The sequence below is a fragment of the Convolutriloba macropyga genome, chromosome 9 (assembly GCF_964194025.1).
Source record: "Convolutriloba macropyga chromosome 9, txConMacr16.3, whole genome shotgun sequence".
In the NCBI taxonomy this organism is placed as follows: domain Eukaryota; kingdom Metazoa; phylum Xenacoelomorpha; order Acoela; family Convolutidae; genus Convolutriloba; species Convolutriloba macropyga.
In genome coordinates, this window is record NC_134476.1 from 25,524,563 (window position 1) to 25,552,085 (window position 27,523).

The following is a 27,523-nucleotide window of genomic DNA, read 5'->3' on the forward strand; positions in this document are numbered from 1 at the left end:
TACAGGTAAAACCAATGAAGAACTTACGAAGTATTGAAGCCATTAAAATCATTAGCTACTAATTCTAAAGATCTTAAGTGTTCAATTCCGTCTTTTGTGAGCCTTGTAATGAGACTTGTAAAGAAAGGGACTATGTGAAAGCACGACAAACAGAACCACAAATGTTTATTATTAAAAACTAAAAGTTTTCAATGAAAACATGGTGTGTTAGTCATAAGAAAACATCAGTTGAAACATAAAAGCAATAAAGAGTTGATGACTGTCATCAATGAAAATAAGGTAAGTTAATCCGGATAATGAAATACGAATTTAATTGAAAAGCATGCGACTACAGAAGCATAACCAATACAGGCAAAAAACCAAAAATTCAATTAAAAACCCTTTAATTCACAAACAACATGGACTCAAATTAGTGACTTAAACCTTAAAAATTGGATTGGGCCTCTTTTCTATGGCAATGGGACGCGCCTTCTGGACAAGACGTCAACAAATTCAAAACAAAACAAATTCACAATTTTTTTGAAAACTCGTTCTAATCCCAGTAATTAAAACCATTAGCGATCGATCACCTGAAGGAAGAAAATATATGACCAAATATACAGAAAGCGCGAATTTTTAAAACTCGTTTCAAAGTATTAGTTAAATGACACGAATGACGCAAGTAAACCTATCCAATGCTTTCAGTTCATGCCTAATGGCAGTTATGAGTTTAAAAAATAATTTTGAGAATTTTTCTAATATTTAAAAGTTTAGAACAAAGTTATAATTCTCGATTTTTTTTAAAGTCATAACTGCCATTAGGTATCAATTGAAAGCATTGGATAGGATTACATATTCCGCTTAGGCAAGCCATTCAATTTTTTAAATACCTTGATTCAAGTTTAACTTTAACTTGAAGTTTTCAAATACTTTTAAGCCATAAAACTACAAATTCATAAAATATCAGCTGTTCTCTGAAAACAAAATTGGGCCTCATTAACCTGATGGGATCTGTTGTTGATGGAACATTGATATGAATATCGACATGTCTGTATTCGACATGAAATGAACCAAAAATTGTGAGCAGAATTTGAACAACAGCGTCACAATAGAGTTCGCATTTGTATTGGGCGGCCCAATAAAATTCGAATTGTATTGGACGGCTTAATTCAAAAAACCACGGCCCAGTAGAATTTGAGTCCTTTCGATGAGACCAAAATTAGAATTTCTATCGCTGCGTGTCTAAAAAAACATGTAACTGGTCTAAATCTTAGCGTAATTCATCCTTTCGAACAAATTTAGACAAAATTTCCTATTGAACAAAAATGACGCTAAATTGAAAAAAAAAAACAACACTTAAGTTATTGGTAACAGTAGTTGGAAAGTTGGAGAATGACACCACCACAATCTAGCAAGGTAAAACTGTTCATGCATCTGGAGTTTCAACGATGAAAGAAAAAACAAATGTTCTGAAAAAATATGACCAACAGAAAATCAAAACACGCCTATCCTAATACAAAACAGTACAAATAACGATAACAATCAGAAAGTGTAAAAACTTGTTGAAGAAATAGCTGGTGAGCACGACAACTTAGTGCAACGGTACATTGAGAAGCTTAATCTGGGCAATATTGGTACATGTGAATTTCCACCATTGCGGATCAAACCTGAGAATGCAGCAAAAAACGAAAAAATTGACGAATTCATTATAATACCAAACAAGTATACCAGTTCCGACGATAGCAGATTTTCTTTTTTCTAATTGAATGAAATAATCCAACAAACAGCGACCTCGTGTGTCATTACAAAGTGAATTTTTATCGCAAATTTGGCATACCATTACTACCAGACAGACTCTTCACTTACTTATGCGTACTTCAGATAATGTTAATAGTATCAAGCAGGGCTCAAACAGATCAATCAAAGCTCAGCTCCAGTTCAACAGATTTCAACACAGATATTTTAATAACCTTACCCCAGAGTGTAAAATGACTACAACGATATGCTAACATATCACTACAACTCATCGAAAACAACTGTACCACTTATTTTTGCATAATTTTAATCCAGCATTTTAAATAAATTCAAAAAATTTTGATTTGAACAAAAATGATATTCAATTGAAAATAACGTCAGATCTCATCAATGTCAACAAAACATTTAAACCTTAACTCCTTGAAAAAAGCAAAACCAAAAAAAATTAATTAACAGCCGCCCTCATCTTCTCAACATGCTATTAACGACTCGAAGAGAAGTATTGGTGGCGAGTCTTTTAAAACAGAATATAAATGTCAATGCCGCACGTCAAAACCAAGTGATAGGTCAAACGGCGGAACGAATTGAAGAGCAGAGTTTTTCTGTTCCTGCAGCGTTTTTGAGAGAGAGAACGAGAGTATCGGGTAAGTTCAGTGGTTCTATTTGCAATCTCGAGCTCTTTTAGTGATTGCGCTATTTTGCACGCTTTTTGAGCGGTTTTTGTACTCTGTTTTTAGTGTCTGGGGTAATTTCTTATTTAAATTAGATTTCATATTGGTTTTTGTGGCATTTTAAGTTCGTTTTAGTTGAAGAAGATATTCTAAATATAAACAATTTTTTTGTTTAATTGTTCTATCAGTATTTTTTGCCTAATTCATTTTTCTGCCAAGAGTAATTTTCACGCTCAAATGTTTCATTAGGGTTGGCTGTAGGATTTGTACCATGTGAAAACGATTAAAGGTTTGATAGCACATCAAAATATTTAAATCAGTTTGCAGTTTTAACAAGAAGAAATTGCGTCTTAAAGTGTTTGGCGAACATATGCTGAGACGTTACAATTTTCGTATAAAAAAATTAACAGGCCTCCGATTTTGGTTTTCGCTTTGGTTTTGCTTGTTGTTTTGGTTTCACTTGTTGTCGTTCTAACATGTGCGGTTTTGCTGAATGAAAATTGAGTATATAAGACATTCTGTCATCAAAAACTTCAATTTTGAAAAATGTAAACTTCGATAAATATCCAAACGTTTTCCAAATGAGGTTAATAGTCTTGCTAGCCTAAATTTTTGTTAGCTCTGGTGTAAGTAAAGCTTTACTTTGAGTCGATGCCGGAGTCTTTCGGCTTTTTTAATAGCCGCCAAGGGATAGCGGCTATTATTAGGAACATCGTGGTTTTTTACAATTCAAAGAATTTGAATTGTATTGGGGCGCTGTGTTTTTTTTTAAGATGTGTTCATATATTTTTCAATGACTTTGATCTTTCAAAACGGGATAAACAGGTAAAGCCGAGCGGGCATTAAATTTCATTAGAGGCGCAAAGTGGGCTTCAGTAGTCCTTAAAGTGCTTAGAGTGGTGCAGCTGCTTGGATGGCCTTAATTTAAGGTTAAAAGGTCATTTTTAGGAGTTTTTGGGCTCAAAATGTTGCAAATTTTAATGTTTCTTTGTGATTTTTGTTTGATTACTGTTAGTGTGAAGTTTTTTGAAAATGATGAAGGCCCTTTGCCTGACAAAATTACTTGTTATGACCATTTTATGAGCTATATCTTTTATGGTACTACAAATACAAACACGCAAAATGTTACTAGTTTCTGCGATTTTTTTCAAGTTTTTTGAAAATTTTTGTCATTTTTTGAAGTTCTCATCTTCAGGGGTCAGGAAATGTATTTTGTGGTTTGATAATAGAGCACTGCTTAGTTTCTAGTATTAATGGATTGGTTTTCAACTTTTTAATTTCTCGAAATTTGGGATTTTTTATATAAAATCTGCAATTTTTTCAATGTTTCCAAAACTTTTGTCAATTATTGATATTTGTCCATTCTCAAGAGCCAGAAAACCTATGCCACGGTCTGTTAAAAAAAAATTAGTGCATGGTTGTTAGTTTCAATAGATTTGTTTTCAACAATTTAACCTTTCGAATTTTAGAAAATTTTTGAGAATAATTTGCAATTTTTTTCAAGTTTTTTCGAAATATTTGTCTTTTATTCAGTTTTTCTTGCCTCAGTCTCCAGCCAACCTCATCTAGGGTTTGATACTATGTTATTAGATAGTTGCTAGGAGGCAATTGAATGTTTTTCAACATTTTAATAGCACGAATTTCTTTTTGAAATTTGAGATTTCTAAAAATTATTGCCTATCGATCTTTGAGCCAATTAATTTTTCAACTCTTGGAATTGTGTTAATGCATAGCCTCTAGAGACACAGAAATGCTTCTGAAGATATTGATATCTTAGTTCTCAGCAAATTTTCTTTAAAGTTTGCAATTGATTTCATTTTTTTAATTTTTAGGTCATTTTTGAGTTAATCGATCTTCAAGTGCCAATGAATTTTTTCAGGTCATGCAGATATAATACTGGACCGATTTCAAAAACAAAAATTGGTATTGAACATATTTTTGAAATAGGTATATTTAAAGGAATGAAATTTTGCCTAGGGGGTAAAAGCTTCAAGAGTTTTAGTAATGAGTATATTTTGTTTAGTTTGCTTGTTTTAGTTTCTCAATTTTTGAGATTTGAACTGAATTCTTGGAATTGACTTTTTCAATGACTTCACCGACCTCTACTGCTTTGCAGTTGAGGTTTGTGTACGTGACGTCATTTCTGCTTTTATGTCAAGTGCTTGACTTACCTCTCAAAAAAATAACCTTTTGAAAAATATTATAACCTAAAAAGTCTAGTGGTCTATTAAATGACTGGTGGTCGATCTGTCTATCTTATTCCTTTAGTTGTTTCAATTCATGGAAGGCCACAAGCGTCTATTGCAGCTATTTTCCGACAATCTGCCGGTTATGTTTTTTAATTCGTCGATCTAAATTGTGTCTCGCTTTACCTCATTTTGTAAAGCAAAGCAATCTAAAATGAACAGAATCATTATCAAAACCAAGAATCAACAATAGAAACGGTATAAACCCAATTTTAGATGCATGCTACTTAGTTCTTATAAGTTTGTTGTCATAAGTTAATGTTAACCATCTCCAATGCTTATTGGTATTGATAATTGCCCCTGTATCCTCTCATTAGGTATCAAGATGTCTAACAACAAAATGAAATCAGAATAGTTCCGCACTTTTAAAAAGTTGTCTTACAGTTTTCTGTTCCTTCAATGCAAATGCGGGTTAATGGGAATCAATGGCAGCTATTTCCAGCAATCTGCCTGTTTTAAAAGTCTACGCTTGAAGGTCTCTCTTATTATACAATTCACAGCTCTCGAGTCTAAAATTGACTGAACACAAATGTTGAGCATATATTTTCTCTGCCCCTTGCACTCACTAAGTTGTGGTCGGAACAAGAAGCCGGGAAAAACCGGAGAGACAAACCTCAATATCCGCATATGTGCTGCAGTGAAGAGAGAACTCATTGATAGATCCCCGATGGATAAAATTTTTGATGACAACTTTATCTCCTTGAGCCACGCTGCTCTCCATAAGCTTATAATTTCCTCCGCCATCTTAAATTTATATTATTTAGGCGCTCTACTGTTTTAACAATCCAAGGATTTTGCATTGTTTTGGTGATCGGTTCTTTTATACTTGGAAGTGTCTTATTCGCTGCGAAGTCTTAAAGCTGCTGAGCGTACTTGAGCTGTGACGTGTTTCATGTTATCAATGTGAAACACGAGTTTATTTTGTTCATTCGTCAACTTCAAAGAGCGAGAACATTAAGTGAAAAACAATTCCTTAAGCGAGAGAAGTTCGTTCACGAGCGTCTTTCTATAAGTTTTTTTTTTGTTTTCACTTCCGCTTTTTTGTTTAAATTTTTGTTGGCATACACTTAAATAATTTAGCGCGTTGAATAGTAGGTGTAACCTTTTGGAGCAGACATTCACAAACATCTCTAAAATGCCTCTTAAAGCCGAATGTTCAAAAAGTTAAAACTACTATTCAACGCACTAAATGTTATAAACGTATGCCACCAAAAAGAGCAACCAAAAAAAGCGGAAGTGAAAACAACAAAAATTCTAAGAAAGCCGCTCGTGAAAAAAAATTTTTGCTTACGAATTGTTTTTCACTAAATGTTCACGCTCTTTCAATGTGAGGAATGAACAAAATAAACATTCCCTCTTCCCCACGTTTCTTGAATTTCGTTGCACCATTGATAACAAAATACAACCAACTAACGTCAGGCGAATTGCATTAACGTCGGGTGTGGGATTAAATTCTAAGAACCTTGCCAAAAAAGTGATATTATTACCTTCAGAACCTTTTCATTGTCTCAAGGGACTATCCAGTATTCATATTCCAAGCCTTAAATAGATTCAATGCGGCTCATGATGATCCATAAACGGAGATGATAATAATTTTCCAACAATTTGAAAACTAAAATTTTATCGAAAAATTGCTGAAATTCGATTCATTAAAATATTGATAACCATTCCACTAACTCTAATCTACTCAGCCGCTTTTTATCCTACTGTTTTAACAATCCAAGGATTTCGCATTGTTTTGGTGATCGGTTCTTTTATACTTGGAAGTGTCTTATTCGCTGCGAAGACTTAAAGCTGCTGAGCGTACTTGAGCTGTGACGTGTTTCATGTTATCAATGGGAAACACGAGTTTATTTTGTTCATTCGTCAACTTCAAAGAGCGAGAACATTAAGTGAAAAACAGGAGATGATCCATAAACGGAGATGATAATAATTTTCCAACAATTTGAAAATTAAAATTTTATCGAAAAATTGCTGAAATTCGATTCATTAAAATATTGATAACCATTCCACTAACTCTAATCTACTCAGCCGCTTTTTATCCTACTGTTTTAACAATCCAAGGATTTTGCATTGTTTTGGTGATCGGTTCTTTTATACTTGGAAGTGTCTTATTCGCTGCGAAGTCTTAAAGCTGCTGAGCGTACTTGAGCTGTGACGTGTTTCATGTTATCAATGGGAAACACGAGTTTATTTTGTTCATTCGTCAACTTCAAAGAGCGAGAACATTAAGTGAAAAACAGGAGATGATCCATAAACGGAGATGATAATAATTTTCCAACAATTTGAAAATTAAAATTTTATCGAAAAATTGCTGAAATTCGATTCATTAAAATATTGATAACCATTCCACTAACTCTAATCTACTCAGCCGCTTTTTATCCTACTGTTTTAACAATCCAAGGATTTCGCATTGTTTTGGTGATCGGTTCTTTTATACTTGGAAGTGTCTTATTCGCTGCGAAGACTTAAAGCTGCTGAGCGTACTTGAGCTGTGACGTGTTTCATGTTATCAATGGGAAACACGAGTTTATTTTGTTCATTCGTCAACTTCAAAGAGCGAGAACATTAAGTGAAAAACAGGAGATGATCCATAAACGGAGATGATAATAATTTTCCAACAATTTGAAAATTAAAATTTTATCGAAAAATTGCTGAAATTCGATTCATTAAAATATTGATAACCATTCCACTAACTCTAATCTACTCAGCCGCTTTTTATCAAGCCTTGGAGGAGGTCCATGAGCCCCAGAAATCGAAAAAATTCAATAGCCTTGAAAAAAACTTGCAAATAATTTTTTTAAAAATTGCTAAAATTTGTGATATTAAAATCTAGAAACTATACAGTAACCTATTATCAAACTATAGACGAGGTTCGTTGGCTCTTGAGGCTGGAGACACCTAAAAAATAATAAAAATTTACGAAAACTGAAAATTTACGAAAAAATTGCAGTTTTATTTTTAAAAAATGCTAAAATTCCTGATGTGAAAATGTTGAAAACCATTCCATTACCCCTAGAAACTATGTAGTAACCTATTATAGAACTCTACAGGAGATTCCTTGACACTTAGGGTTTAAAAAACTCAAAAATGACAAAAATTTTCAAAAAGTTTGAAAAAAAAGAATTAGTATGAATTTGGGTATTTGTTTAGATTACCAAAACATATAGCTCCTAAAATGGTAAAAAAAAGTAACTATGTCTTGCAAAAGACCTTTATAAACTTAAACCAGTTTCAATTTTAGACTGGTCCAACAAAAAATTGAAACATGACGAAAAAAACACGAAAAATTGGCAACATTTTGAACATAAACTACGGCCTTCTAAGTAGCTTCACCTCACTAAGCACTTGAACGACTACTAAACGCGGCTATCGGCCTCTAATGAAACTTAATTTCTGTTGGGGCTACCTGCTTATTCCGTTTTTAAGGCCGAAAAGTCAAATGGGTCAGACGAAAAATTGGTCCAGCAAAAAATCACAAAAAAAGACCAACAGGACTAATATAGTTGCTACAAACTTCGTACCAACTTTCAAGCCTGACCACCAACTTTCAAGAACCGCCCTTCACACCATAAGTAAAGTCTCCAAAACAGTAGTTGGCGACTAATGAGCTGAAAGGCTCTAAAGGAACTTCATACCCATTGGGCGCTACCTGTCTACCCCGTCTCTAATGGGTGAGAGGAAAAACCGGTCAAGCGAAAAAATCGGAAGACCAACAGGACTAATATAATTGCTACAAACTTCGTTTGAGACCAATTAATCACAAACAAGATTGTAATACTCAAGAATTACGGCATATACGTTTGGCACTACTTAGATGCAAGCTATTGATCTTTAACTAGTAAACGTTCATAAAATTTCATTAAGTTCATTACGTGAGTTCAGAAGTAATTTTCAGTCAGGTAATTCACGCAATTGACCTAAAAGCAGAACAAATGAGGTCACGAACACAAATTTTAACTGCAAAGCAGTAGAAGTCACCGAAATAGAAAAAACCAATGGTCGCAAGAATCATCGATGGAGACGACGACTTAAAAAACAACAAGACAAGTCCTGACGTACAATTCAAGAATTTTTGATAGACTAAACAAAAGACTAGACCTAGAATGGACTATGAGTGAATTGGGAAAACCAATTCCAAAAAATTAGATAAAAAAAATTTAAAAAAACCAGAACATCAATGCCTCATGCGAACAAAAAAACTACCATCAAGAATGGGAAATTTGGTTCAAACAAAAAAAAACCTAGACCTAGAATGAACTATGAATGGTTTGAGAAAACCATTCCAAAAAAATCCGGAAAAAATCCAAAAAGTGGAATTGCCGCATGTGAACGAAAAAATCACTAGAGCGAGAAAGCGAATTTTTGTTCAAACACCGTTTTCTCAATCTACTTTAATAGAGTGAAAAAATTTCACACCGCAAAACCACTCGCTTTTTCGCTCCACTTCCTGTTTCGGCGTGACCAAAATCATCACTCCAATTTGACTTCAAGAATCATGAAATTGTGTGAACAGATCTTAAAAAAAGACCGCCCTAAAACAATTCATATTCTTTGAATTGTAAAAACCACGATGTCTCCAATAATAGCCGCTATCGCTTCGCGGCTATTAAACAAAACTTCGTTATTCAAAACTAAATATACTTTTTTATTTACAGATTTACATTTACATCATTGATTCGCATATGAGCACTGTTACAATTCAAAAATTGCTTTATTGACAATTTACATTGAAGTTCTACGCTTTACAAGTTATTACGATCATTATCACTAATAGCTTGCCAATTAGGCATTGATGTTTTGACGTCATAAGCACTCCACCACCTGGGTGGTTCCTTTCTACGATGAGATGGAATAAATGACATGCTTCAGCTGTATAGTCTCCCTTAGCTCCATTCGTCGTGTTCCTTGACGAAGTGTTTTGTCTTAGTCCAGCGTCTCAAGTCTAGTTCAGCCAGAATGATAATGGGAGCCGGCAGAGCTTCGACCTCATCCTCCCCACTTCCAGGCCCCCCTCCGATTGGTCCACCCTTCTTCTTGTTATCTATAACCAGTACAGTTCACTTAACTTCTGATACAAATTGCCATATTGAATGTACCTATGAGCAATTTTTTAGATTTGAATTTCTATATCTTACCTTTTCCACTCGGCTTGGTAGTTTTCTTCTTGTCTTTCTTGTCCTAAACAAAGTAGCTATGTCAATTTTGTTTCTTCTGCACGAACATTACCCACTAAGATTGTCGAACTGCTAAAAAACGACAGGCGTGTGCCAATTGTGGTGGCGGTCAAGCAAGCGGAACTTTGAGACAGAGGCCACCAAAAAATATGCGGTAGCATAATAGAGATTACCCCCTGGTTTTGCCGCGGTAACCGGCCTGCGGTTTGGAGATTACATCCCGCAGCAGATGAGAGGCATGTTCATGGACAGCGGTCCGTTTGGGCTCGCAACCAATGGAAGCCTTGAAAAATGTGTTTTCTTTGTAAGCCGGAATAAATTTTTAAAAATTTGCATACAACTGAAACCTTACCACAACATGCCCGGCAGATTGCCGGAAAATAACCGTAGTTGATTTTATAACCCCGATCGGGATTGAAAGAACAGAAAACATAACCGAATAACGTCGGGAGGGGGGTTTTGGCTACATGGGGCCCTTACGGCCTGAACGATATGCAGGGGTAGGGATGGGGGTGGGGTAAAATTTCAAGAGCAGCCCTTCACACCATAAGTATAAGTCTCCAAAACAGTTTGTGAATCGCATACTTGGAGACTAATGACCTGTTTATCCCGTTTCTGAGGAAGAAAAGTCAAATCAGTCAAACAAAAAATACCATTAACAAGGGACCAACAGGACTAATATAATTGCCACAAACTTTGTTTGAGAGCAATTAAAAAGTAAATATGTTTACACAGATTTTTCTTCTTTTTTTCAATTTTGTTTTTCGATACTGACTCTGTTGATTATAGATTCTTTTGCTGAGCAATTGCTGTTTAAAAGCACTTGGAGCAGAATGAGGACAAAACTAGCGTAATGAAGTCAAAGATTTTACACAAAATGTCGAAGCAGTGAACAAAGGAACAGCAAAGCAAATTGTTTGATGAGGTCAAAAGAAACAGATCGCAAGACCGACTACACAACAAGACTCTCAAAAAAAGCGAAATTTAAACAAAACGAAACACTTTTGAACGAACTTTCATATCTTTTAATGCAAACTTAAGTAGCTAATCGCATAGATCAAATTAAACAGCGGTTCAAAATTTTTCTGAAAAGCATTGGAACATTGCTGGCAGATTTCCAAAAATTAGCCATAATAGCTTCGTAGATCTGCAATCTCAAAATGATGAGATGTTATATTTTGATCAAGAAAGAATCTGTTTAACTTATTGATGCTTCCATTAGCTGCCCTCAAATACCCTTCAATTAGAGTGACACGCACTCACTTGGCCTTATCTCTTTGAGTTGAAAAAAAGAAAAGTCAATTTCGGAGCGCGGAAGTCATTTTTGATAGAGCTGAGTAACTCGTCACCAATCACGCGAATGAGCAAAAAACTATCCGTCACCAAACGAGGAAAATGAGCATGAAAAATGACGTTACGCTCGCAATTCAGTTGAAATTACATGAAACGAATGAACAAAAAGCAGATTTGAAGTGATTGTGACGTCAGATGGTTGTATCAAAAATCTGAACGAAATAAAAAAAACCAAGAGAAGGCCAATAATAGCCTCGCCTCAGCTATCGCTTTCCGGCTATTAAAAATAAAAACATCAAAATTGATTTATTCATAATTTATTCAATTTGATTAAACAAAAGTAATAAAACTGATCTCATAAATCAGAAGGTCACTAAGACCACGAGAAAAACTTACTGCCATCATCAAACGCTCAATAGACGGGAAGAATTTTGAAATTAATAACATAGTCGGCAGATTGACGGAAAAGAGCCGCCGTTGACGCACATCGGGATTGAAATAGAAACAGAAAAGAAAAAGAAGAGTTTAAAGTGTTCCAATCCGGTGAGAAGTTTCAGTTAGATTCTAAAACTATACTTAATTCAGCTTCTAAGCCGAAAACTATGAAGCTTTTTTAAACTTTGATAATCTAATTCACCATTATGATTTAATGACCGAGCTTTATCGGTTTATCCCGTTTCTTTTGATTTTGCACTATTGACTTTGACTGTAATCATAACATTGTGTAATTGAATACGTGAAAGAATTTAAAATCCATTCGAAACAGTGAGGTAAGAAGTCAAGCGTGAAAATCGGACTTATGTAAAACGAAAAACGTGATCAAAAGGTAAAGCGAATTTTAAAAAAAAGGAGAGCACCTAAATAATATCTGTTGAGAGGCTGAAGGCGGCTGTTAGCAAGAACCACTAAGAAGCCATTAAAATGACAAAAAAATATCTTGAATTTAATAAATGCTTAAAAACGTCCCGAGCGAACGGTTATAAGTTATCATATGGGTGAAAAACCATTTTTACAGGGAAAAGTTAGTTAAAAACTAAGAAACTTCTTTGGAAAAACCGCACGTAAACAAAAATTCCGCTCGCTCAGCAAAAAATTTTCACCCAGTTTTGCAATCTTCCAATGATGCTTTAACCAAACCAACCTAAATTTTATCTGTGATTTTGATTTAAAATAGATCACCATTACTACTCTCCAAGGCGTTAAAAATAAGGTCACTATAAAAGACGGCTGAGAACATGAGGGCGACTGTTAATAACTATTACAGACGCTTTCTGTGTCTTACTTCAGCCGTGAAGGGGGTTGTTATCACTAAGGATCTTATAATAAACATAGCCGGCAGATTGCCGGAAAGTAGCCGCCGTTGACGCGCTTTATGCACATCGGGATCGACACAAAAAAGAAAGCGATTAACTAACCGAATTTTTTCTGGTTCTTTTCAGTGTCAAAACGCGTTCCAATTTGTCGTGCAGTTTCACTTGGATTCTAAAACTATACTTAATTTAGCTTCAAACTGAAAGCTAATAAGCTTAATACCAATGTCAGCCAGCAAGCACTAATGAACTTTGATAACCTAATTCTCAATGACAATGACCGGGCTTTATCGGTTTATCACGTCTCATTTGATTTTCTTCTTTTGACTTTGACAGTATTCACCACATTGCGTAATTGAATGCGTGAAAGAATTTAAAATTCATTCAGTTGAATTTTAAATTCTTTCCTCTTTCCGCATGACCAAAATGACTACTCTAATTTGACTTCAAAAATCATGAAAATGTGTGAACAGATCTTAAAAAAAGATAGCGCCCAATAAAATTCAAATTCTTTAAATTGTAAAACAAAAGGAGAGCGCCTAAATGATAGCCGTTGAGAGGCTGACGGCGATTATTAATATTGATAGAGCTTAATAAAGAAACACATTTTGCCGCAATGCGCCTCAAATTCTGTATGAGAATTCAGGGCACGCAAAGATCGAGAAGTCACGCAAAAATTCAAATGGTCAGCCAAAAACCCGATCAAGTGGAAAATCTCATAAGAGCGAAAAACATTGTCCAAATGATTGCTAACATAACCGAATAACGTCGGGCTAATTGCTCACAAACGACCGCTGAGCGGTTGGATTTGTCAGTAGCTAGCCACGGTTTAGTGTGGCTAGCTTTAGATTAATTGAAGGGGCGTAAGGTGAGCGCAGCAGGGGTGCAAAAGTAGACTGGGGGACTGATGTGGGGGCGGTGGGTGGGTGGGGGTGAGGGATCAATTTCAAAGAACCACCCTTCACACCATAAGTATAAGTCTCTAAAACAGTTTCTGTTAATCAAATACTTGAAGACTAGTGGCTGAACGGCTCTAAGAGAACTGTATGCAGAATGAGCGCTACCTCGAGAGTCAAATGGGTCAGACGAAAAATCGGCCAAGCGAAAAATGGCCTAAAAGAGACAAACAGGATTAATATATTTGCTACAAATTGCTTTTGAGAGCAATTAACAACGATCTCCTAAAAAGTGCCTGTTAAATTATTTAAGATAAAAACATTTCTGCAACTCATTGTTAATGAGGATCAGAGACGATGACATTACGCGACATAACAGCAGATGAAGTGCGGCATCAAAGACAGAGAGAGAGAGAGAGAAAACGTGAAAGAGAAAGAAGAAAAGAAACCGCAACCGACAGAGAGAGAAAGAGAGAGGAAAATTTTGCATGATAGGATTGGACTCTGCAACTTCTAGTTTCCTGGCCTTGTTAGTAAGTAAATCATGTAGAAAAAAATTGAAAAAGGCGAAAACAAAAATAAGTTTTCAACCTCGCTTCAAAAAAATTCGGAACCATTTTTTTGTCTCGAAAGTTCTGTCAGGTAACCCACCTCCGAAACCATTTCTTTGTTTCAAAAGACTATTCAGTATTCATGTTTCAAGCCTGATATAGTTTCACTGGATCATAAAGATCAATAAACTTGGAACAAAAATTTTACAAAAATTTGAAAAAAATTTAAATTTTATCCAAAAATTACGAAAACTGGAGTCATAAACAATATTGATCACCATTTCATTAACTCTAGAAGCTATCAGCAGCTCATTATCAAACCTTTGAGGAGGTGTCAGGGCCCCTGGTGCCGGAAAGAATTCGAAAACATGAAAAACCTGAAAAACATTCAATTACATCACTAAAATATACAGTAACATAGTATCAAATCCTACAGGAATTTCAGTGGCTCTTGAGAGTAGGGAAACCCAAAAAATGACAAAAAAATTCAAAAAATGCAAGATTTTAAAAAAATGCTAGAATTTGTGACAATAAAGAATTAATCCATGACAAACTTTTTCAGTATCTTCTTATCAAACCCTAACAGAGGTTTTCTGATCCTTGAGGCTCAAAAAACCTGAATAATGAGTTAATGTCAAAAAATTGAAAAAAGGCAAAAACCGGAACAAAATTCTAAAATTCGTTAAAATATTGCAAGACATTCCAGTACATCTAGAAATTATACGGCAACCTAAATTCAAACCCTAGAGGAGGTTCCTCTGCTCGTGAGGCTGAAGAAACCTAAAAAGGACAAAAATTTTCAAAAAAACTTGAAAAAGCAAGTTTTATCAAAAAATTGCTAAAATTTGTGACAATAAAAAATTGAAAAATTTTTCCATGGCCAAAAAAATTTGTCAGTAACTTATTATCGAACTCCTTTGAGCTCCAAAGGAGGTTTTCTGGCCCCAGGGTCCGGAGAGACTGAATAAGGATATATAAATGTCAAAAAATTTGGAAATTGCACGTTTTATCAACAAAATGCTAAAATTCGTGATGTTAAAATGTTGAAATCATTCCATCACCACTAGAAACTATGCAGTAACCTATTATTATAACCTAGAGGAGGTTCCTTGACAACTAGGGCTAATAAAAAAAACAACCGACTAAACGTCTAAATGTGGGCTTCGAATAACCACATTAGAACATATACCACTAAGATTTAAAGTAACATATACCACTTAGATTTCGGCGCACTTCATTTGACTTTTAGTATTAAATTGCCGCCAATTGAGTTCAGCTGCTTGCAATTGTGATTGAGAGAGAACTTTAGATCACGCGAAACGCAAAAAGTCAGGGGCGTAAAAGTCACTCGAAAAGTCAAAATTATCAAGCAAAAATTTTGCATAAAAAACACTTCGTTCAAGAGCAATTAATCAAAAAAATGTCAAATTTTATTAAAAGCTTAAAAAATGTGCAAAATAGTAAATTTGCGTGTTTTTAGCGAGCGGTTGTTCGTCAGTAGCTCGAAACGGGGGGGACGAGGGCTGATGAGGGGGGGGGGGGGGGGGGGCATTAGTGGGGGGTCAACAGTTGAGGGGTCTTCAACGTCTAAGAACCGCCCTTCACATCATAAGTAAAAGTCTCCAAAACAGTTTGAGCTGAAAGACTCTAAGAGCACCTTATGCTCGCTGGGCGCTAAATGTTTATCCCGTTTTTGAGGACGAAAAGTCAAAAGCGTCAGACGAAAAATCGGTCAAGCGAAAAATCGCATAAAAAAAGACCGACAGGACTAATAGATTTTCTACAAACTTCGTTTGGGAGCAATTTAAAACATTGTTTGACGCTCGAGTTGCTGTCTTGATTGATAAGGAAAAATTACACGGCGCGAAGATTGATCAGTTAAAATACGAAGACGGACCTTTTTCATGTCACTGGCAGCAGTTGCGGGCGGAGTGTCCATGAGGATGTCGAGGTCCTCCTGTCGCATGGGTCCTCCCCCGGCGTGTAAGACAGTCCTCACTTTGCTCTGGTCAGAGGACGAAAGGAGACTGCTCACATCAAGCACTGCACTCCCAACACACGTCATTGTAGAGGAATACTTCACCAGGTCCCAAACACTACCTGAAACAGATATCCAAGTGCAACTGGCTTTGCCTTAGGTCTGTATAGGCAGTTTAAGCGAATAGTAGCAGTAGTAGAGTTGGCTTTAGGGCTTTGAAGTTCGCCGGGGTTTGCACTTTTAATTTATCGGCTAATGAGTTTGCTTATTGGGCTGCAGTTTTGACAAAGATAGTTTATTCGCCAGCTGTATGTATGTATTGTTTTCATCACATTTCGCTTTCTGTGCCGGTTACTCTGTGAATATCTTCCAATTTATTGAGGATATAAAATAAATAGCCACATTGAAACAAAAAAATCACGTTTTCCGCAGTCTGGTTTTGGGAATAATAAAATTATTTGCCACGATCAGTCTTACAAGAAGATGCTTGGAAGGTGCTTTCATTTAAATTGAGTGCAACCAGAGAAAATGAAACCAATGAGAGTTGGGAACCAGAAATTAATTGCAAACTTCAATCCAAAAACAGGACTGAAAATGCACAAGTAAAGGATTTCTATCTTTTCACTTGGAAGCCTATTGTGATACATGACCTCTTAACAGTCCCCCTTTCCACGCGCCCTTACATAACAGGACCCAACAAAACCTTAACACTAACACAACACGAATGACGTCATGCACTTACAAGCATCTAAAGAGCGGCATTAAAAAATTGATTTTGAGGCTCAACGCGTAGAAAACTTTAAACAAAATGAGCGCCACGAAATAAAAACAGCAGGAAAAGTCCTAGACAACAATTAAACTAAATTTTTATCAACTAAACCAAAAACTATTCCTCTGGACTTTGAAAACCATTGAAATTTTTTAAAAAGTCAAATTGAAAACGAAAAATAGCAGCACTTGAACAAATGAAATTTAAAACAAACCGACTAACATCGGACGAATTGCTCTCAAACGACTGGCGAGGCGAACAATTAGAATGCGACATGGTCTGGAGATAATTTCATCGTACAAAGATTCCTGACTGGACAGGGGTTCGAACGCTCAAAAACTCAAGCGTGAAAAGTCACTCAAAAACAAATCAAACGAATTTTGCAACAAAAAGACAGGTTTACAATAATAACTTCAAATTTCGTTTGAGAACAATTGAAAATCTGATTTCTCATTCCGCATCGAAACGAGGGAAATTTTTACACCGTAAAAATAGTCACTTTATCGCTCCCCTTAGTGATTCCGCGCGACTATAATCAGTCAAACTTGATTTTTCATTGACTTCATCATCAGACCGCTGCAACAGATATTAAAAAGACAGCATTCCTAGTACTTACCTAGTACTTCCCAATATATTGCCGGCTAAGTTTTTAAATTATCAGCTTTTCAGTTTTAATTGCTCTCGAACAAATTTTGAAACCATTATTGTAAACGTGATCTTCTAATCCAAAAATTTGCTCGACCGTTTTTGCGCTTTTTTGTGTAAGGGAATAATAAGTCATCTACATTATTCCGCGCTAATTCTAATAGGGTTGCAAAAGTCATTACTCACAACTTTAGAAAAACAATTGAATTGGGGAATAAAATCCATTTTTAATAGGAGAAAATACGATCGGTCTACAGATCTCAAACTTCGCAACAAAATACTACCAGTTTCTTTTCTCTTGAAAAATCGTTGCTCAAAGTATTTTATTCGCTTACTCAGCAACGATCTTCCAGCATATAAAATTGAACCTCTCTCTACCATGAGAATAAAACAACATGACAGGTCAAAAAAAAGTAACGTTCGATATAAGAAAGAACAATAAGTTTCTAACTGATTCTTTTATTGCACAAGCCATTCCAATTTATAATAGTCTGCCTTCTAATATTAGACTGAAAACAACATCGAAAGCTTCCTTAAAAAAAGAATATTTTTGGAAAGAATTTTTGAAGGACCCAAAAGTAACAGATATAAAAGATGACATTGAGAGCATTAGATTTTAATTTTTAATCTTCACGATGTACATATAAAATTGTGAGAACATTTTATGCTCGCATTTTAGGCCGTTTTTTTAATAATGTAAGGTCAAATTTTTAATTAAGTAATTTAATGATTTTATAATTTTACATAATGTTATATTCTTAACTTTACATTGCCTCTTTTACCATTTGCTTTTTATACTTATGTGTACCAGAGGAAATTAACAATGTTCCTCTTTTTTTGCATTATTTTGCAGTTCTACATTGCAGCTTGCACGAGTTTCCTAGTACTTCCCAATATATTGCCGGCTAAGTTTTTAAATTATCAGCTTTTCAGTTTCAATTGCTCTCGAACAAATTTTGAAACCATTATTGTAAACGTGATCTTCTAATCCAAAAATTTGCTCGACCGTTTTTGCGCTTTTTTGTGTAAGGGTTCTAAGCAGGCGCAACTACTGTGAAAATGGACCAGTGCTGGATTGCAACCCTGGTGAACTAACCATTAGACCAACTGGTCTTAAGCTCTCGAACTTGGGCATCTTTTATAACCCATTCTCAAGTTCTTTCTTGCTCCTCAAGGCTTCTTTGCTCTAGCCAAGTATGCCTTGAACAAGTAGAGCTTCTTGACAAGCTTTGTCAAGCTTATCTTATGCACAATTTACATCAAGTTGTTCTCTCTCAACTTTCAAACACTCCCCCTTAAATTGCGCATCATCTCTTCTAACTATCATGTCTCTCTTTTGCGGTTAAGCTCATAGAATAGGGTCTGGCCCATAACCTGTTAGGGGCTCTAAGCAAGTGATGCGTGTTCGAACTGGATTCGAACACTCATCTCTTGCAGGCATAGTGTGCTAACAATTACACCAACTAGTCTTCAGCTCTCAAACTTTGGGCATCTCTTATAAACCATTCTCCTGATCAATCTTACGCCGCGAGGCTTTTCTTTTCTCTAGCCAAGTGTACGTTGAACAAGTAAAGCTTTTTTTTCAAGCTAATTTTATGCATAATATACATTAGGTTGTTCTTTGTCAACCATATAACATTGTTGAACATTTGTTCGATATCGTGACTTTTTCAAGCTCGACTTCTTAATTTTCACGTGTGTTTTAAATTGCTCTCATTTCGAAATATTGAGTATGCTGCTAACGAAGTCATTTTGAGTAAAAATTTTATCACACCCTTTGTAGCAAAAAAGGATAAAGTCGTAGACTGTTCTCTGGAGTTCGCGGTTTCCAGCCCCAACCTTGTCACAACCTTTTTGGCACTCCCACTCATTAAATTGTCCGTCCTTCGAGAGGAACTCGTCCGACGTTAGTTGATTTCTTCTATTGGCTCTCTAGTTCTCAGAGCTTTAAGTGATTAATAGCTCTCAAACAAATTTTCTAGCGATTATTTTGGTAGTTTGTCTGGTGACCGGACAATAGATCGAAAGGACAACAGCTCGAAAACAGAAAAATTGGGATAATAGATCGAAAATTAATCTCTATTCTTATTGGTTGAAATTAAGCATTATTTGCGAGCTGCAATATAATTACCACATTATGGCCATGCCTCGCTAGCCATGGCCATGCCTCAGCGGCCCGTGGGACTTGATATGAATCTATCACAACAAAATATCAGAAGACAACATGTTATATGCTGTATAATAAATGAGCGCTCAAATCTGATTGGTCAATACGCAACTTAAATAATTTAATTTTCGATCTATCGTCCCAATTTTCGATCTGTTGTCTTTCGATCTATTGTCATATCACCAGTTTGTCTGTTTATTCATTTTCATACTCCATTTGTCTGACTATGTTCCCACAGAAGCCTGTGGACTTTGAATTGAAGTGCAGCTCTCTTTCAGCTTTACAAGCCTACGAAGCACCGAAACTGCTGAGGAGGCAAAGATTCGTGCTTCAAAAGACCATTTTATTAAGTTTGGTACAACAATTTTTACCCCACTCAGGCTATCCTCAGCTAGCTAAACCCAAGCGATCACCGCTAGCGTAATTCGTTCGATGTCTAGTCGGTTATGTTTTAGTATTAGCTCGTTAATTTTCTCTTATCTAGTCACTTTGCTCAATTTAGTCACTTTGTATATCGTTTTTATTTCGATCCAACGGGAGATTTTATCTCAGTACTATATTTGAATCATCTTCTATCGCTGAAGCAAGATTATTTGTGCGAGTTAGTTTTCAATAGTTAAGCATTTACAACTAGTAGCCAAACGATCGCTTCCTAATTTAGTGTTTTCGTCCTATGAAGTATGATTTTAACTCTGGACTGCGTTTTGGAATTCTATTGTTACTGAGTCAAGAGACCATACCTGGATGACCAAAGCTCTTCTTGGCGCCTCCAGCTCCACCACCTCCTCCCCCACCGCCCATCTTGGCTGCCGCCAACTGCGCTGGCTTCATCGGAGTTGCCCCTCTGTCCTAAAAATAATACAATGGATTTCTCCGCCATTCAAAGTCATACTGATGTAGCAGTCGCACACAATTGAAAGTCGACATAATGTTATAACAAGTGTTTCAAGCTAACTTCTAATTGTCAGTTTTCGCTGCTAGAGCGCTCGATGACTGTAGCGTACTAAGAATACATAAAATAGCAGAAAAAAGAAAATGTTTATCGCACAAATGTCTCGTACTAATTTGAGTACAGCATTCTGATTTTTTTTTTGGGGGGGGGGGAGAAGGGTTTCGGTGAACTGTATATATAGACAATCAAACCTCAGAGTGTACTGTACAGCGACTAAATCACCATTTTATCTCGTTTCTGAGGACGTTGATCAAGCAAAAACTTAATAAAGACGAAAATTAAATCCTTCATTTGAGAGCAATTATTGAAATCATCGGTCGAAGAAGCATAAACATAAACAACAAATGTCGGACAAATTGCTCTAAACGACTGGCGATTGATTGGCTTCGTCAGTAGCTAGCGGCAGCTTAGAGAGTCTAGCTTAAGCTTAATAAAGGCGGTGGGTGGAGCTGTCGAGGAGCGGAGTGTTAAGGGGGAGATGAAACTCTAAAAACCGTCCTTCACACAATGAATTATGTCTACTCAACAGTTTTGGTTAATCGAATACTAAGACTGTACTAAGGTGCAAGTCTCTCAATGACCTGCTCAGTGAGTTAATGCCCTCCGGGCTTTACCTGTTGATACCTTTCTTGAGGAAAAACTCAGACGAAAAACACTCAGCCGGAAAGACGCTAGTACGGAAAATTGCATTAAAAAAGACCGGTCATACTGATATAAATGCTACAAACTTTGTTTGATATCAATTAATATTTTTAAGCCGGAATAATCAAAATTTTTAAGCTGTATTATTTAAGATTCTGATCTTTAAGTCAATTGATTGGCGAAGTTAATTGGATCTAGCCGGCTTAAAACTGCTTTTGTTCTGAAGCTGAATTATCCCAAGCTATCTCTCGGTTGTGACCTTTATTCGATCTTGTTTGGACAAGTTCTCGAATTTCGTAGTACTCTTCGGATGTTTGAAGGTGTTCTCATGTTTTCTTGAGCCAAGCAATGACTTAATGACCGGGCTTGATGAGTTTATCCCGTCTCTTATAATTTTTCATTTCAGCGGACCTCTGTTGACAGCACTGTCTACACTCGCTGAAGACATTCTAAATTCCGTTCAGTTTAAACAGTGATGGGGGTAAAAGTCAAGTGTGATAGAGCGGCTTGTAATAAGATTGATTACGGATTACAACTAAGACGAATTAAAAAGCAAAACTGATCCTGAACTACAATTCATGAAAATACAAACCAAATGGCGCAGGGAATGAACATTGAATACGATTAGCAAAAACGACATCAAAAACAACAAAACTGAAGTCCGTAACTGAAAACATACTCAGAAATGTTCAAAACAGTTCAACTGAACAGTTCAAAACAAAAGTTAAGCTGCCTAAACTTAGGAAATATCTTCAAGTTTCTCAGTTAATTGAGTGAGAACAAAATGCAATCATTCAATTTACTTGCTTCCTCCTATTTTACGGCTACTGTCAACACTGACATTTGACCTGTGAAATCAAAGTGAACAGATCTCAACAAAAGAAAACCGAGTAGAATCCCGAAAAAGACTGAACTAAAAATCAGGCTTTCAGCCAAGCTACAGCAGCAGCCTTAGAATACAAATTTCAAAAACAACGGAGAAAAAATCCAAAGAATAGAGAACGAACGATGTCAAAGATTAAAACAAACAACAATGTTTAACAACAGTTCGTTCTAAGGCTGCTGCTGTATATTTTTGAAAACCGGTCAGTGCTATGGAAAACCGATAGGTAACAAAAATGAATGGCACTTCACAAAAAAAATGCTTAATTTTTTATTATAGGTATCAAATTTATCAAAACACCTAAAACATTTCAACTTTTAACCAGGTCAAACTATTCAGCAGAAGAAAGCATATAATAGAAATACAAAAATTGGAAAAGTGGGAAAATCATTGAAAACATTCACTGCACTTCAGACATAACTTCAGTAGAACTAAAAATACATTATTAGAAAAATTACGTAGTTCAGGATCAGTTTTTTTAGATTCGTCTTATTTTTAATTCATTGATGATTTTTGGTTTACAAAAGCCACACTATCACACTTAATTTTTGATTTACCCCACTCACTGTTTAAAATGAACGGAATTTCGAATTTCTTCAGTGATTGTAGACAGTGCTGTGAACAGAGGTAGGCTGAAATGAATAATTATAAGAGACGGGATAAACTCATCAAGCCCGGTCATTAAGTCATTGCTAGGCTCAAGAGAACAGTGTATTGCGAGTGAAAGTGGACAAAGAACTGCCAAAAATCAATAGCGTATATAAAAAGCACAATAAATGTGAACATACAAAATAGTTGAGACAGAACCAGAATGCTAACTAATTTTGATTGATAACTAACCCCATGAGACCGGTCAAAAATACTACCAAGAGAGAGTTACAAAATGACGAATAATGTTTTTCTAAACTTTTGCAATCTTTCGTTTCTTCTGACAATTTATACGTCGGCATCGTATTACGCGCCAATTGTACCCGAGAACTCAAAACAATGAACAAATTGCCGTTCAAGGCTATTAGAGCGATCCACATTTAAATAGCCGAAACCACATGCCATGTTAAGGTTGACACAATACAGCTCAAAGCAGTTATTTGTTAGTCACTGAAAACAGTTTCTGTAGCCGTTATATTTTGCTGTGTTATATTTAGTGCTTGTATTTACACTAACAGGTTGGAACACACTGGACTTCCTACGTCTCATAGGATCTAAATTTGCCTGAAAAATTGAAATCCGATCTCTTAAAACGTTAATAATTTAATCAGTGGAATTTGCAACATCAATCGACATTATTTCAATTGACGTGATTTTAGTGCACATATTGGTAAGTTCTTATTAATTGTGCATTGTGACATAATTGTTTAAAGCAGGTGCAATCAATCTCTTTGGTAACAAATCAACTTTAGTTCAGTAAAATGAAAAAGGACCCGCTATCTTGCCAATGATGTGAAATTAAAGGCTAGTTGGTAAAACTCAAATTCCCACTCCACTAAATATTTCGCGCAGTTGTACTTAATTTAGCCATTAATCAGCCCTAGATTGTTATATAGAAAGAGCTCATCAACTCTGGTTTATTGCCAGATTGAAATTGAAAACACTTGGTGACTCATCCTATGAACGATCTAGCACCGATATAACAACAAAGCTGTCATGTGTTCCCATTTAATCGTCAACCTTACTGTTTCTTTGCGTCTTCTAGTGATAAAGAAGAGCTTCTAAAATTAGATTTTTTCAACATACCCAGCAGATTGCCGGAAAATAGCCGCCATTGATTCTCATAACCGCGATTCGGATTGAAAGAACAGAATATGAAATTTGTTTCTAGTTCAAAATTATGCTTAAAGTGCGAAACATTTTGATGTCGTTCCGTACTAAGACAACCGTTTCTTAATGAGGGGATACCGGGGCCAGTAGCAACACCAATCATCAATAGAGATAGTAACTAAAATTTATAAAAACAAAACTTATAGTAGTGGTTATCTAAGATTTGGCTTTTTGGGTTTATCCCGATCTATTCCTGATTTCGTTCTTGACTCCGCTTATTTAGGATCACTTTGCTGAGCAAATGCTGTTTAAAATCACTTTGAGCAGAATGAGCTAAGAATAAAACTAGCCTAATGAAGTCAAAGAGATTTTACGAAAATGTTGAACAAGCAGTGAATTACGGTACCAGTGAAAAAAAACAGCAGGACAAGTCCTGACACAAATCAAAAAATTTTCATTGACTAAATAAAAAACAAGACTAAAAAGGATGAATGGATTGGGAGAACCTTTTTTTAAAAAAATTGCAAAACAGTTAGAATCAATGTCACGATGCCGCATGTGAACAAAAAACCACTAGAGAGAAAGCAAATTTATGTTAAAACGTTTTCTCTCTAGATTAAAGTTAGAGTGAAAAAAATCAGACCACTTGCTTTTTCGTTCCACTTCTTGTTTCGTGACTAAAATAATTCCTTCAAATTGACTTATAAAATCATAAGAATGCGTGAACAGATCTTAAAACACAGCGAGCCAATAAGAATTAATCTCTGAATTGAAATAAAATAAGGCCACTATAATAGCCGGTTGAGAAGACAAGGACGGCTACAATTAAAATGTTTAATAAAGTTTTTCAATATGGCCCTCTTTGACTTTCAGGGCTGAATAGGTTTCTCGGAACCCAAGTACCTGGAAATAAAGGAATTAGTTTCTAGTTATTACGCCTGATGACATACTAAAGTACCAAAAAGCTATGTACACCAGAAGATTTATCAAGAACGTCAAACAACAGAACAAATAACATTTTGAGTTCAGATCAGATCACTAGTGGCGCGTCATTACACCTTTACCTTTCCTAAATACTTACCAGGCTCTTTATAGTTTTTATACATGTTTCTCATGATACCTACAACACCCATAAATTTTCAAATAGATTCAAAAGAAATCAAAGTTAAGCTGCCTCCATTATATAGATGTCCCTTTTTCTTTTTAAGGGAGTGGGTACATTAAGTTATTTCGAGGTGAGACAGAAATGAAATCAAAACAAATGCTCTAGAAGAAAACGGCCAAGCAAACAATTATCTTCTTTAAAAAATTAAACCAATGAAGAGAACATAAAATACAGTTGTTCCCTTTTCACTCTACAACAGGGAACCAATGGGTCTGTGAAAACTGATGAACACTGCCCAATTAGTTTGGGAGATATTTCCCCCAGTTGTTTGAGAGCAAATCGCCGTAATTTAGTGTTGTTTTAGTCATTTTTAAAAAAAATTAAATAGCAGGCAGCTTTACACAATAAATTCGAAATAGACTCGTGATACAGTATTTAAATAGCAAGATGCAGATTTTTAATGATGCAATATAAAAAAATCCTTAACTAAAATTATGTTTTCAGTTTATAATAATAAAAATGATAATTTTAATTTTGGACGTCATGCATGATTTTTTACATTATTGATAATATAGTAGCCCCTTATTGAACTGAAAGTCTTTGGAGTAATCTTTAGTGACCTTAATAGTGTTTAAAAGTCATTTAGAGAGGAGAGAAATGAGCGGTATGAAAAGATGAAATAATTCGATCCTTGAAATTCGCAGCGGTTAAATAATGTAAAACACAAAATAGCGTTAGCAAAGAAACGAAAAACATTGGACATCTTGAACTAAAATTCATCTAAGAAATTTGATTGAATAAACAAAAGTTACACCTATAAATGACTCGGCATGAAATAAAATATTTAAAAAAAACAGGTCAAAATAATAAGCAAAAACAAGTCAAATTGCCGCACGCGGAAAAACAATAAAAAACCAATAATACCGCAATACAGTTTTGCCCATCTTTAAGCTTCGTAGCTATAAATTATTCATTGTCATGTAGCCTAAATCGTAAAAGATGTTAGAGGTTGAACTCAGGCGATTGTTTTTGCATTTGAAACCAACTTTTTATTCAGTTTTAATGGTGACACTCCTGTATTCAAAACAATCATAACTTTGTTCACACACTTTCATGAAAACAAAACTTGCTCATGTGAGTATGAATGATACTGAACACAACACTGTTGCAACTGGTACCCGTAATTTAGTCAAAATATCAACAGTAAACAGACGTTGAAAGCAAGAAAACACTGAACACGTTAGTAATAAGCATACTTGCTCCACGGCAGCTTTTGAAGCTCGCCTCGACCGGGCGCTTCTCTAAAATATCTCTAAGCTGAAAACAGTCACAGGGAGTAACATAACTAGAAGATCTACGGGGAGGCTTTGGACGACTGTTTGGAATCCAGCTAAAAGCTACAAGAGTTTCAACAAGCACAGGATAGTATTGTTCAGGAAGCAATCATTCATGACCATCTGACAGAAGCTGCAGCCGATTTCAAGTTCATGATCACAATAGCTTTTTTCAAGGTTCAAGGGAGGGAGAAAAGCTCAGGGAAAAACAGGAACATGTGAACAAAAATAACAACAAGGCTCACCTTCCCACCAGAGTTGGTTCTCTCCACTGCAAGTTCATCTGGATTCTGACCAACTGGGTAGAATAAAGTCTGAAAAAGCGGAAGAAGCAGCTCAATCTGATGTATAACTAGTACAAAACAACATAACCGACTAAAGTCGATAGAACTGCTCTCGAACGACTAGTGCGAACTCGAATGTATTAGAGCCTGCTTCAGTCGGGGGGGGGGGGGGGGGATCTGAAAGCTCGCAAAAATCAAACATAACCTTCTAACCTCGGGCGAATTGCTCTCAAACGACCGGAGAGCGGTTGGTTTCGTCAGTAGCTAGCCATGGTTTAGTGAGGATAGCTTTAGCTTAATTGAAGGTGTGTCAGGTGAGCGCAGCGGGATCTTCGGCTGCATGGGGCCCTTGCGGCCTGAACGCTGTGCAAGGGAGCGGATTGCGGGGGGGGGGGGGGGGGGGGGGGGGGGTGGAGGTGTGGGATCAATTTCTAAGAACCGCCCTTCACACCATAAGTACAAGTCTCCAAATCAGTTTCTTTGATTCGCATACTTGGAGACTAGAGAGCTGAAAGGCTCCAAGAAAACTTAATGTTACTTCTTTATCCTGTTTCTGGGGATGAAAAGTCAAATGTGTCGGACAAAAAGTCAAATGGGTCAGACGAAAAATTGATGTAGCAAAAAATCGCATAAAAAAGACCAACAGGATTAATATAACTGCTACAAACTTCGTTTGAGAGCAATTAGATTTCATAAAAAGTGCTAGTTAAGTCATTAATGATAAAGCATTTCTATTATAAATTAGCGTTAATGATGGTAATAGATGATGACATCGCGCCATATAAAGGAGGTGAAGTGCGGCAGAGAGAGAAAGAGGAGAGAGAGATGGAGGAATAGAGTGTGGGAGAGTTAAATGTAAACCAGAAGCAAAAGGAAAAACGCAACTAACAGAGGGAGAGAGAAAGAGCTAGAAATACTTTCCACGATGAGATTCGACTCTGCAACTTCTAGTTTTCTAGCCTTGTAATTTAAATCATATAAAAACTGAAAGACAAGAAAATTTCGAAAACCTTTAAAATAATCACAAATTTTAACAAAATCTTGCTAAAAATTGAGATATTTTTATCTTCAATGGAAATATCTCAAGGAAATATCCAGCATCACTATTTCAAGCCCTATAAAGTCAAA

General features: G+C 35.8%; 1 protein-coding gene across 3 annotated transcripts in view; it reads right to left on the bottom strand.

Annotated features, from left to right (window-relative positions):
• Positions 1 to 9,271: 9,271 nt before the first annotated feature.
• Positions 9,272 to 27,523, bottom strand: part of LOC142345684 (leucine-rich repeat-containing protein 43-like) — a 40,702-nt gene continuing 22,450 nt past the window's right edge. Inside the window, exons 10-16 of one of the 3 annotated variants that reach the window (XM_075397911.1) lie at positions 26,357 to 26,425; positions 26,034 to 26,078; positions 23,079 to 23,126; positions 20,178 to 20,286; positions 15,776 to 15,978; positions 9,790 to 9,832; positions 9,272 to 9,695 (exon numbers count right to left, since the gene is read on the bottom strand). In XM_075397911.1, coding sequence (XP_075254026.1) covers positions 9,538 to 9,695; positions 9,790 to 9,832; positions 15,776 to 15,978; positions 20,178 to 20,286; positions 23,079 to 23,126; positions 26,034 to 26,078; positions 26,357 to 26,425 — 675 coding nt within the window. In that variant the 3' untranslated portion in view covers positions 9,272 to 9,537. The remainder of the gene's footprint in view (positions 9,696 to 9,789; positions 9,833 to 15,775; positions 15,979 to 20,177; positions 20,287 to 23,078; positions 23,127 to 26,033; positions 26,079 to 26,356; positions 26,426 to 27,523) is intronic. The other 2 variants (XM_075397912.1, XM_075397913.1) reach the window with 2 other exon arrangements.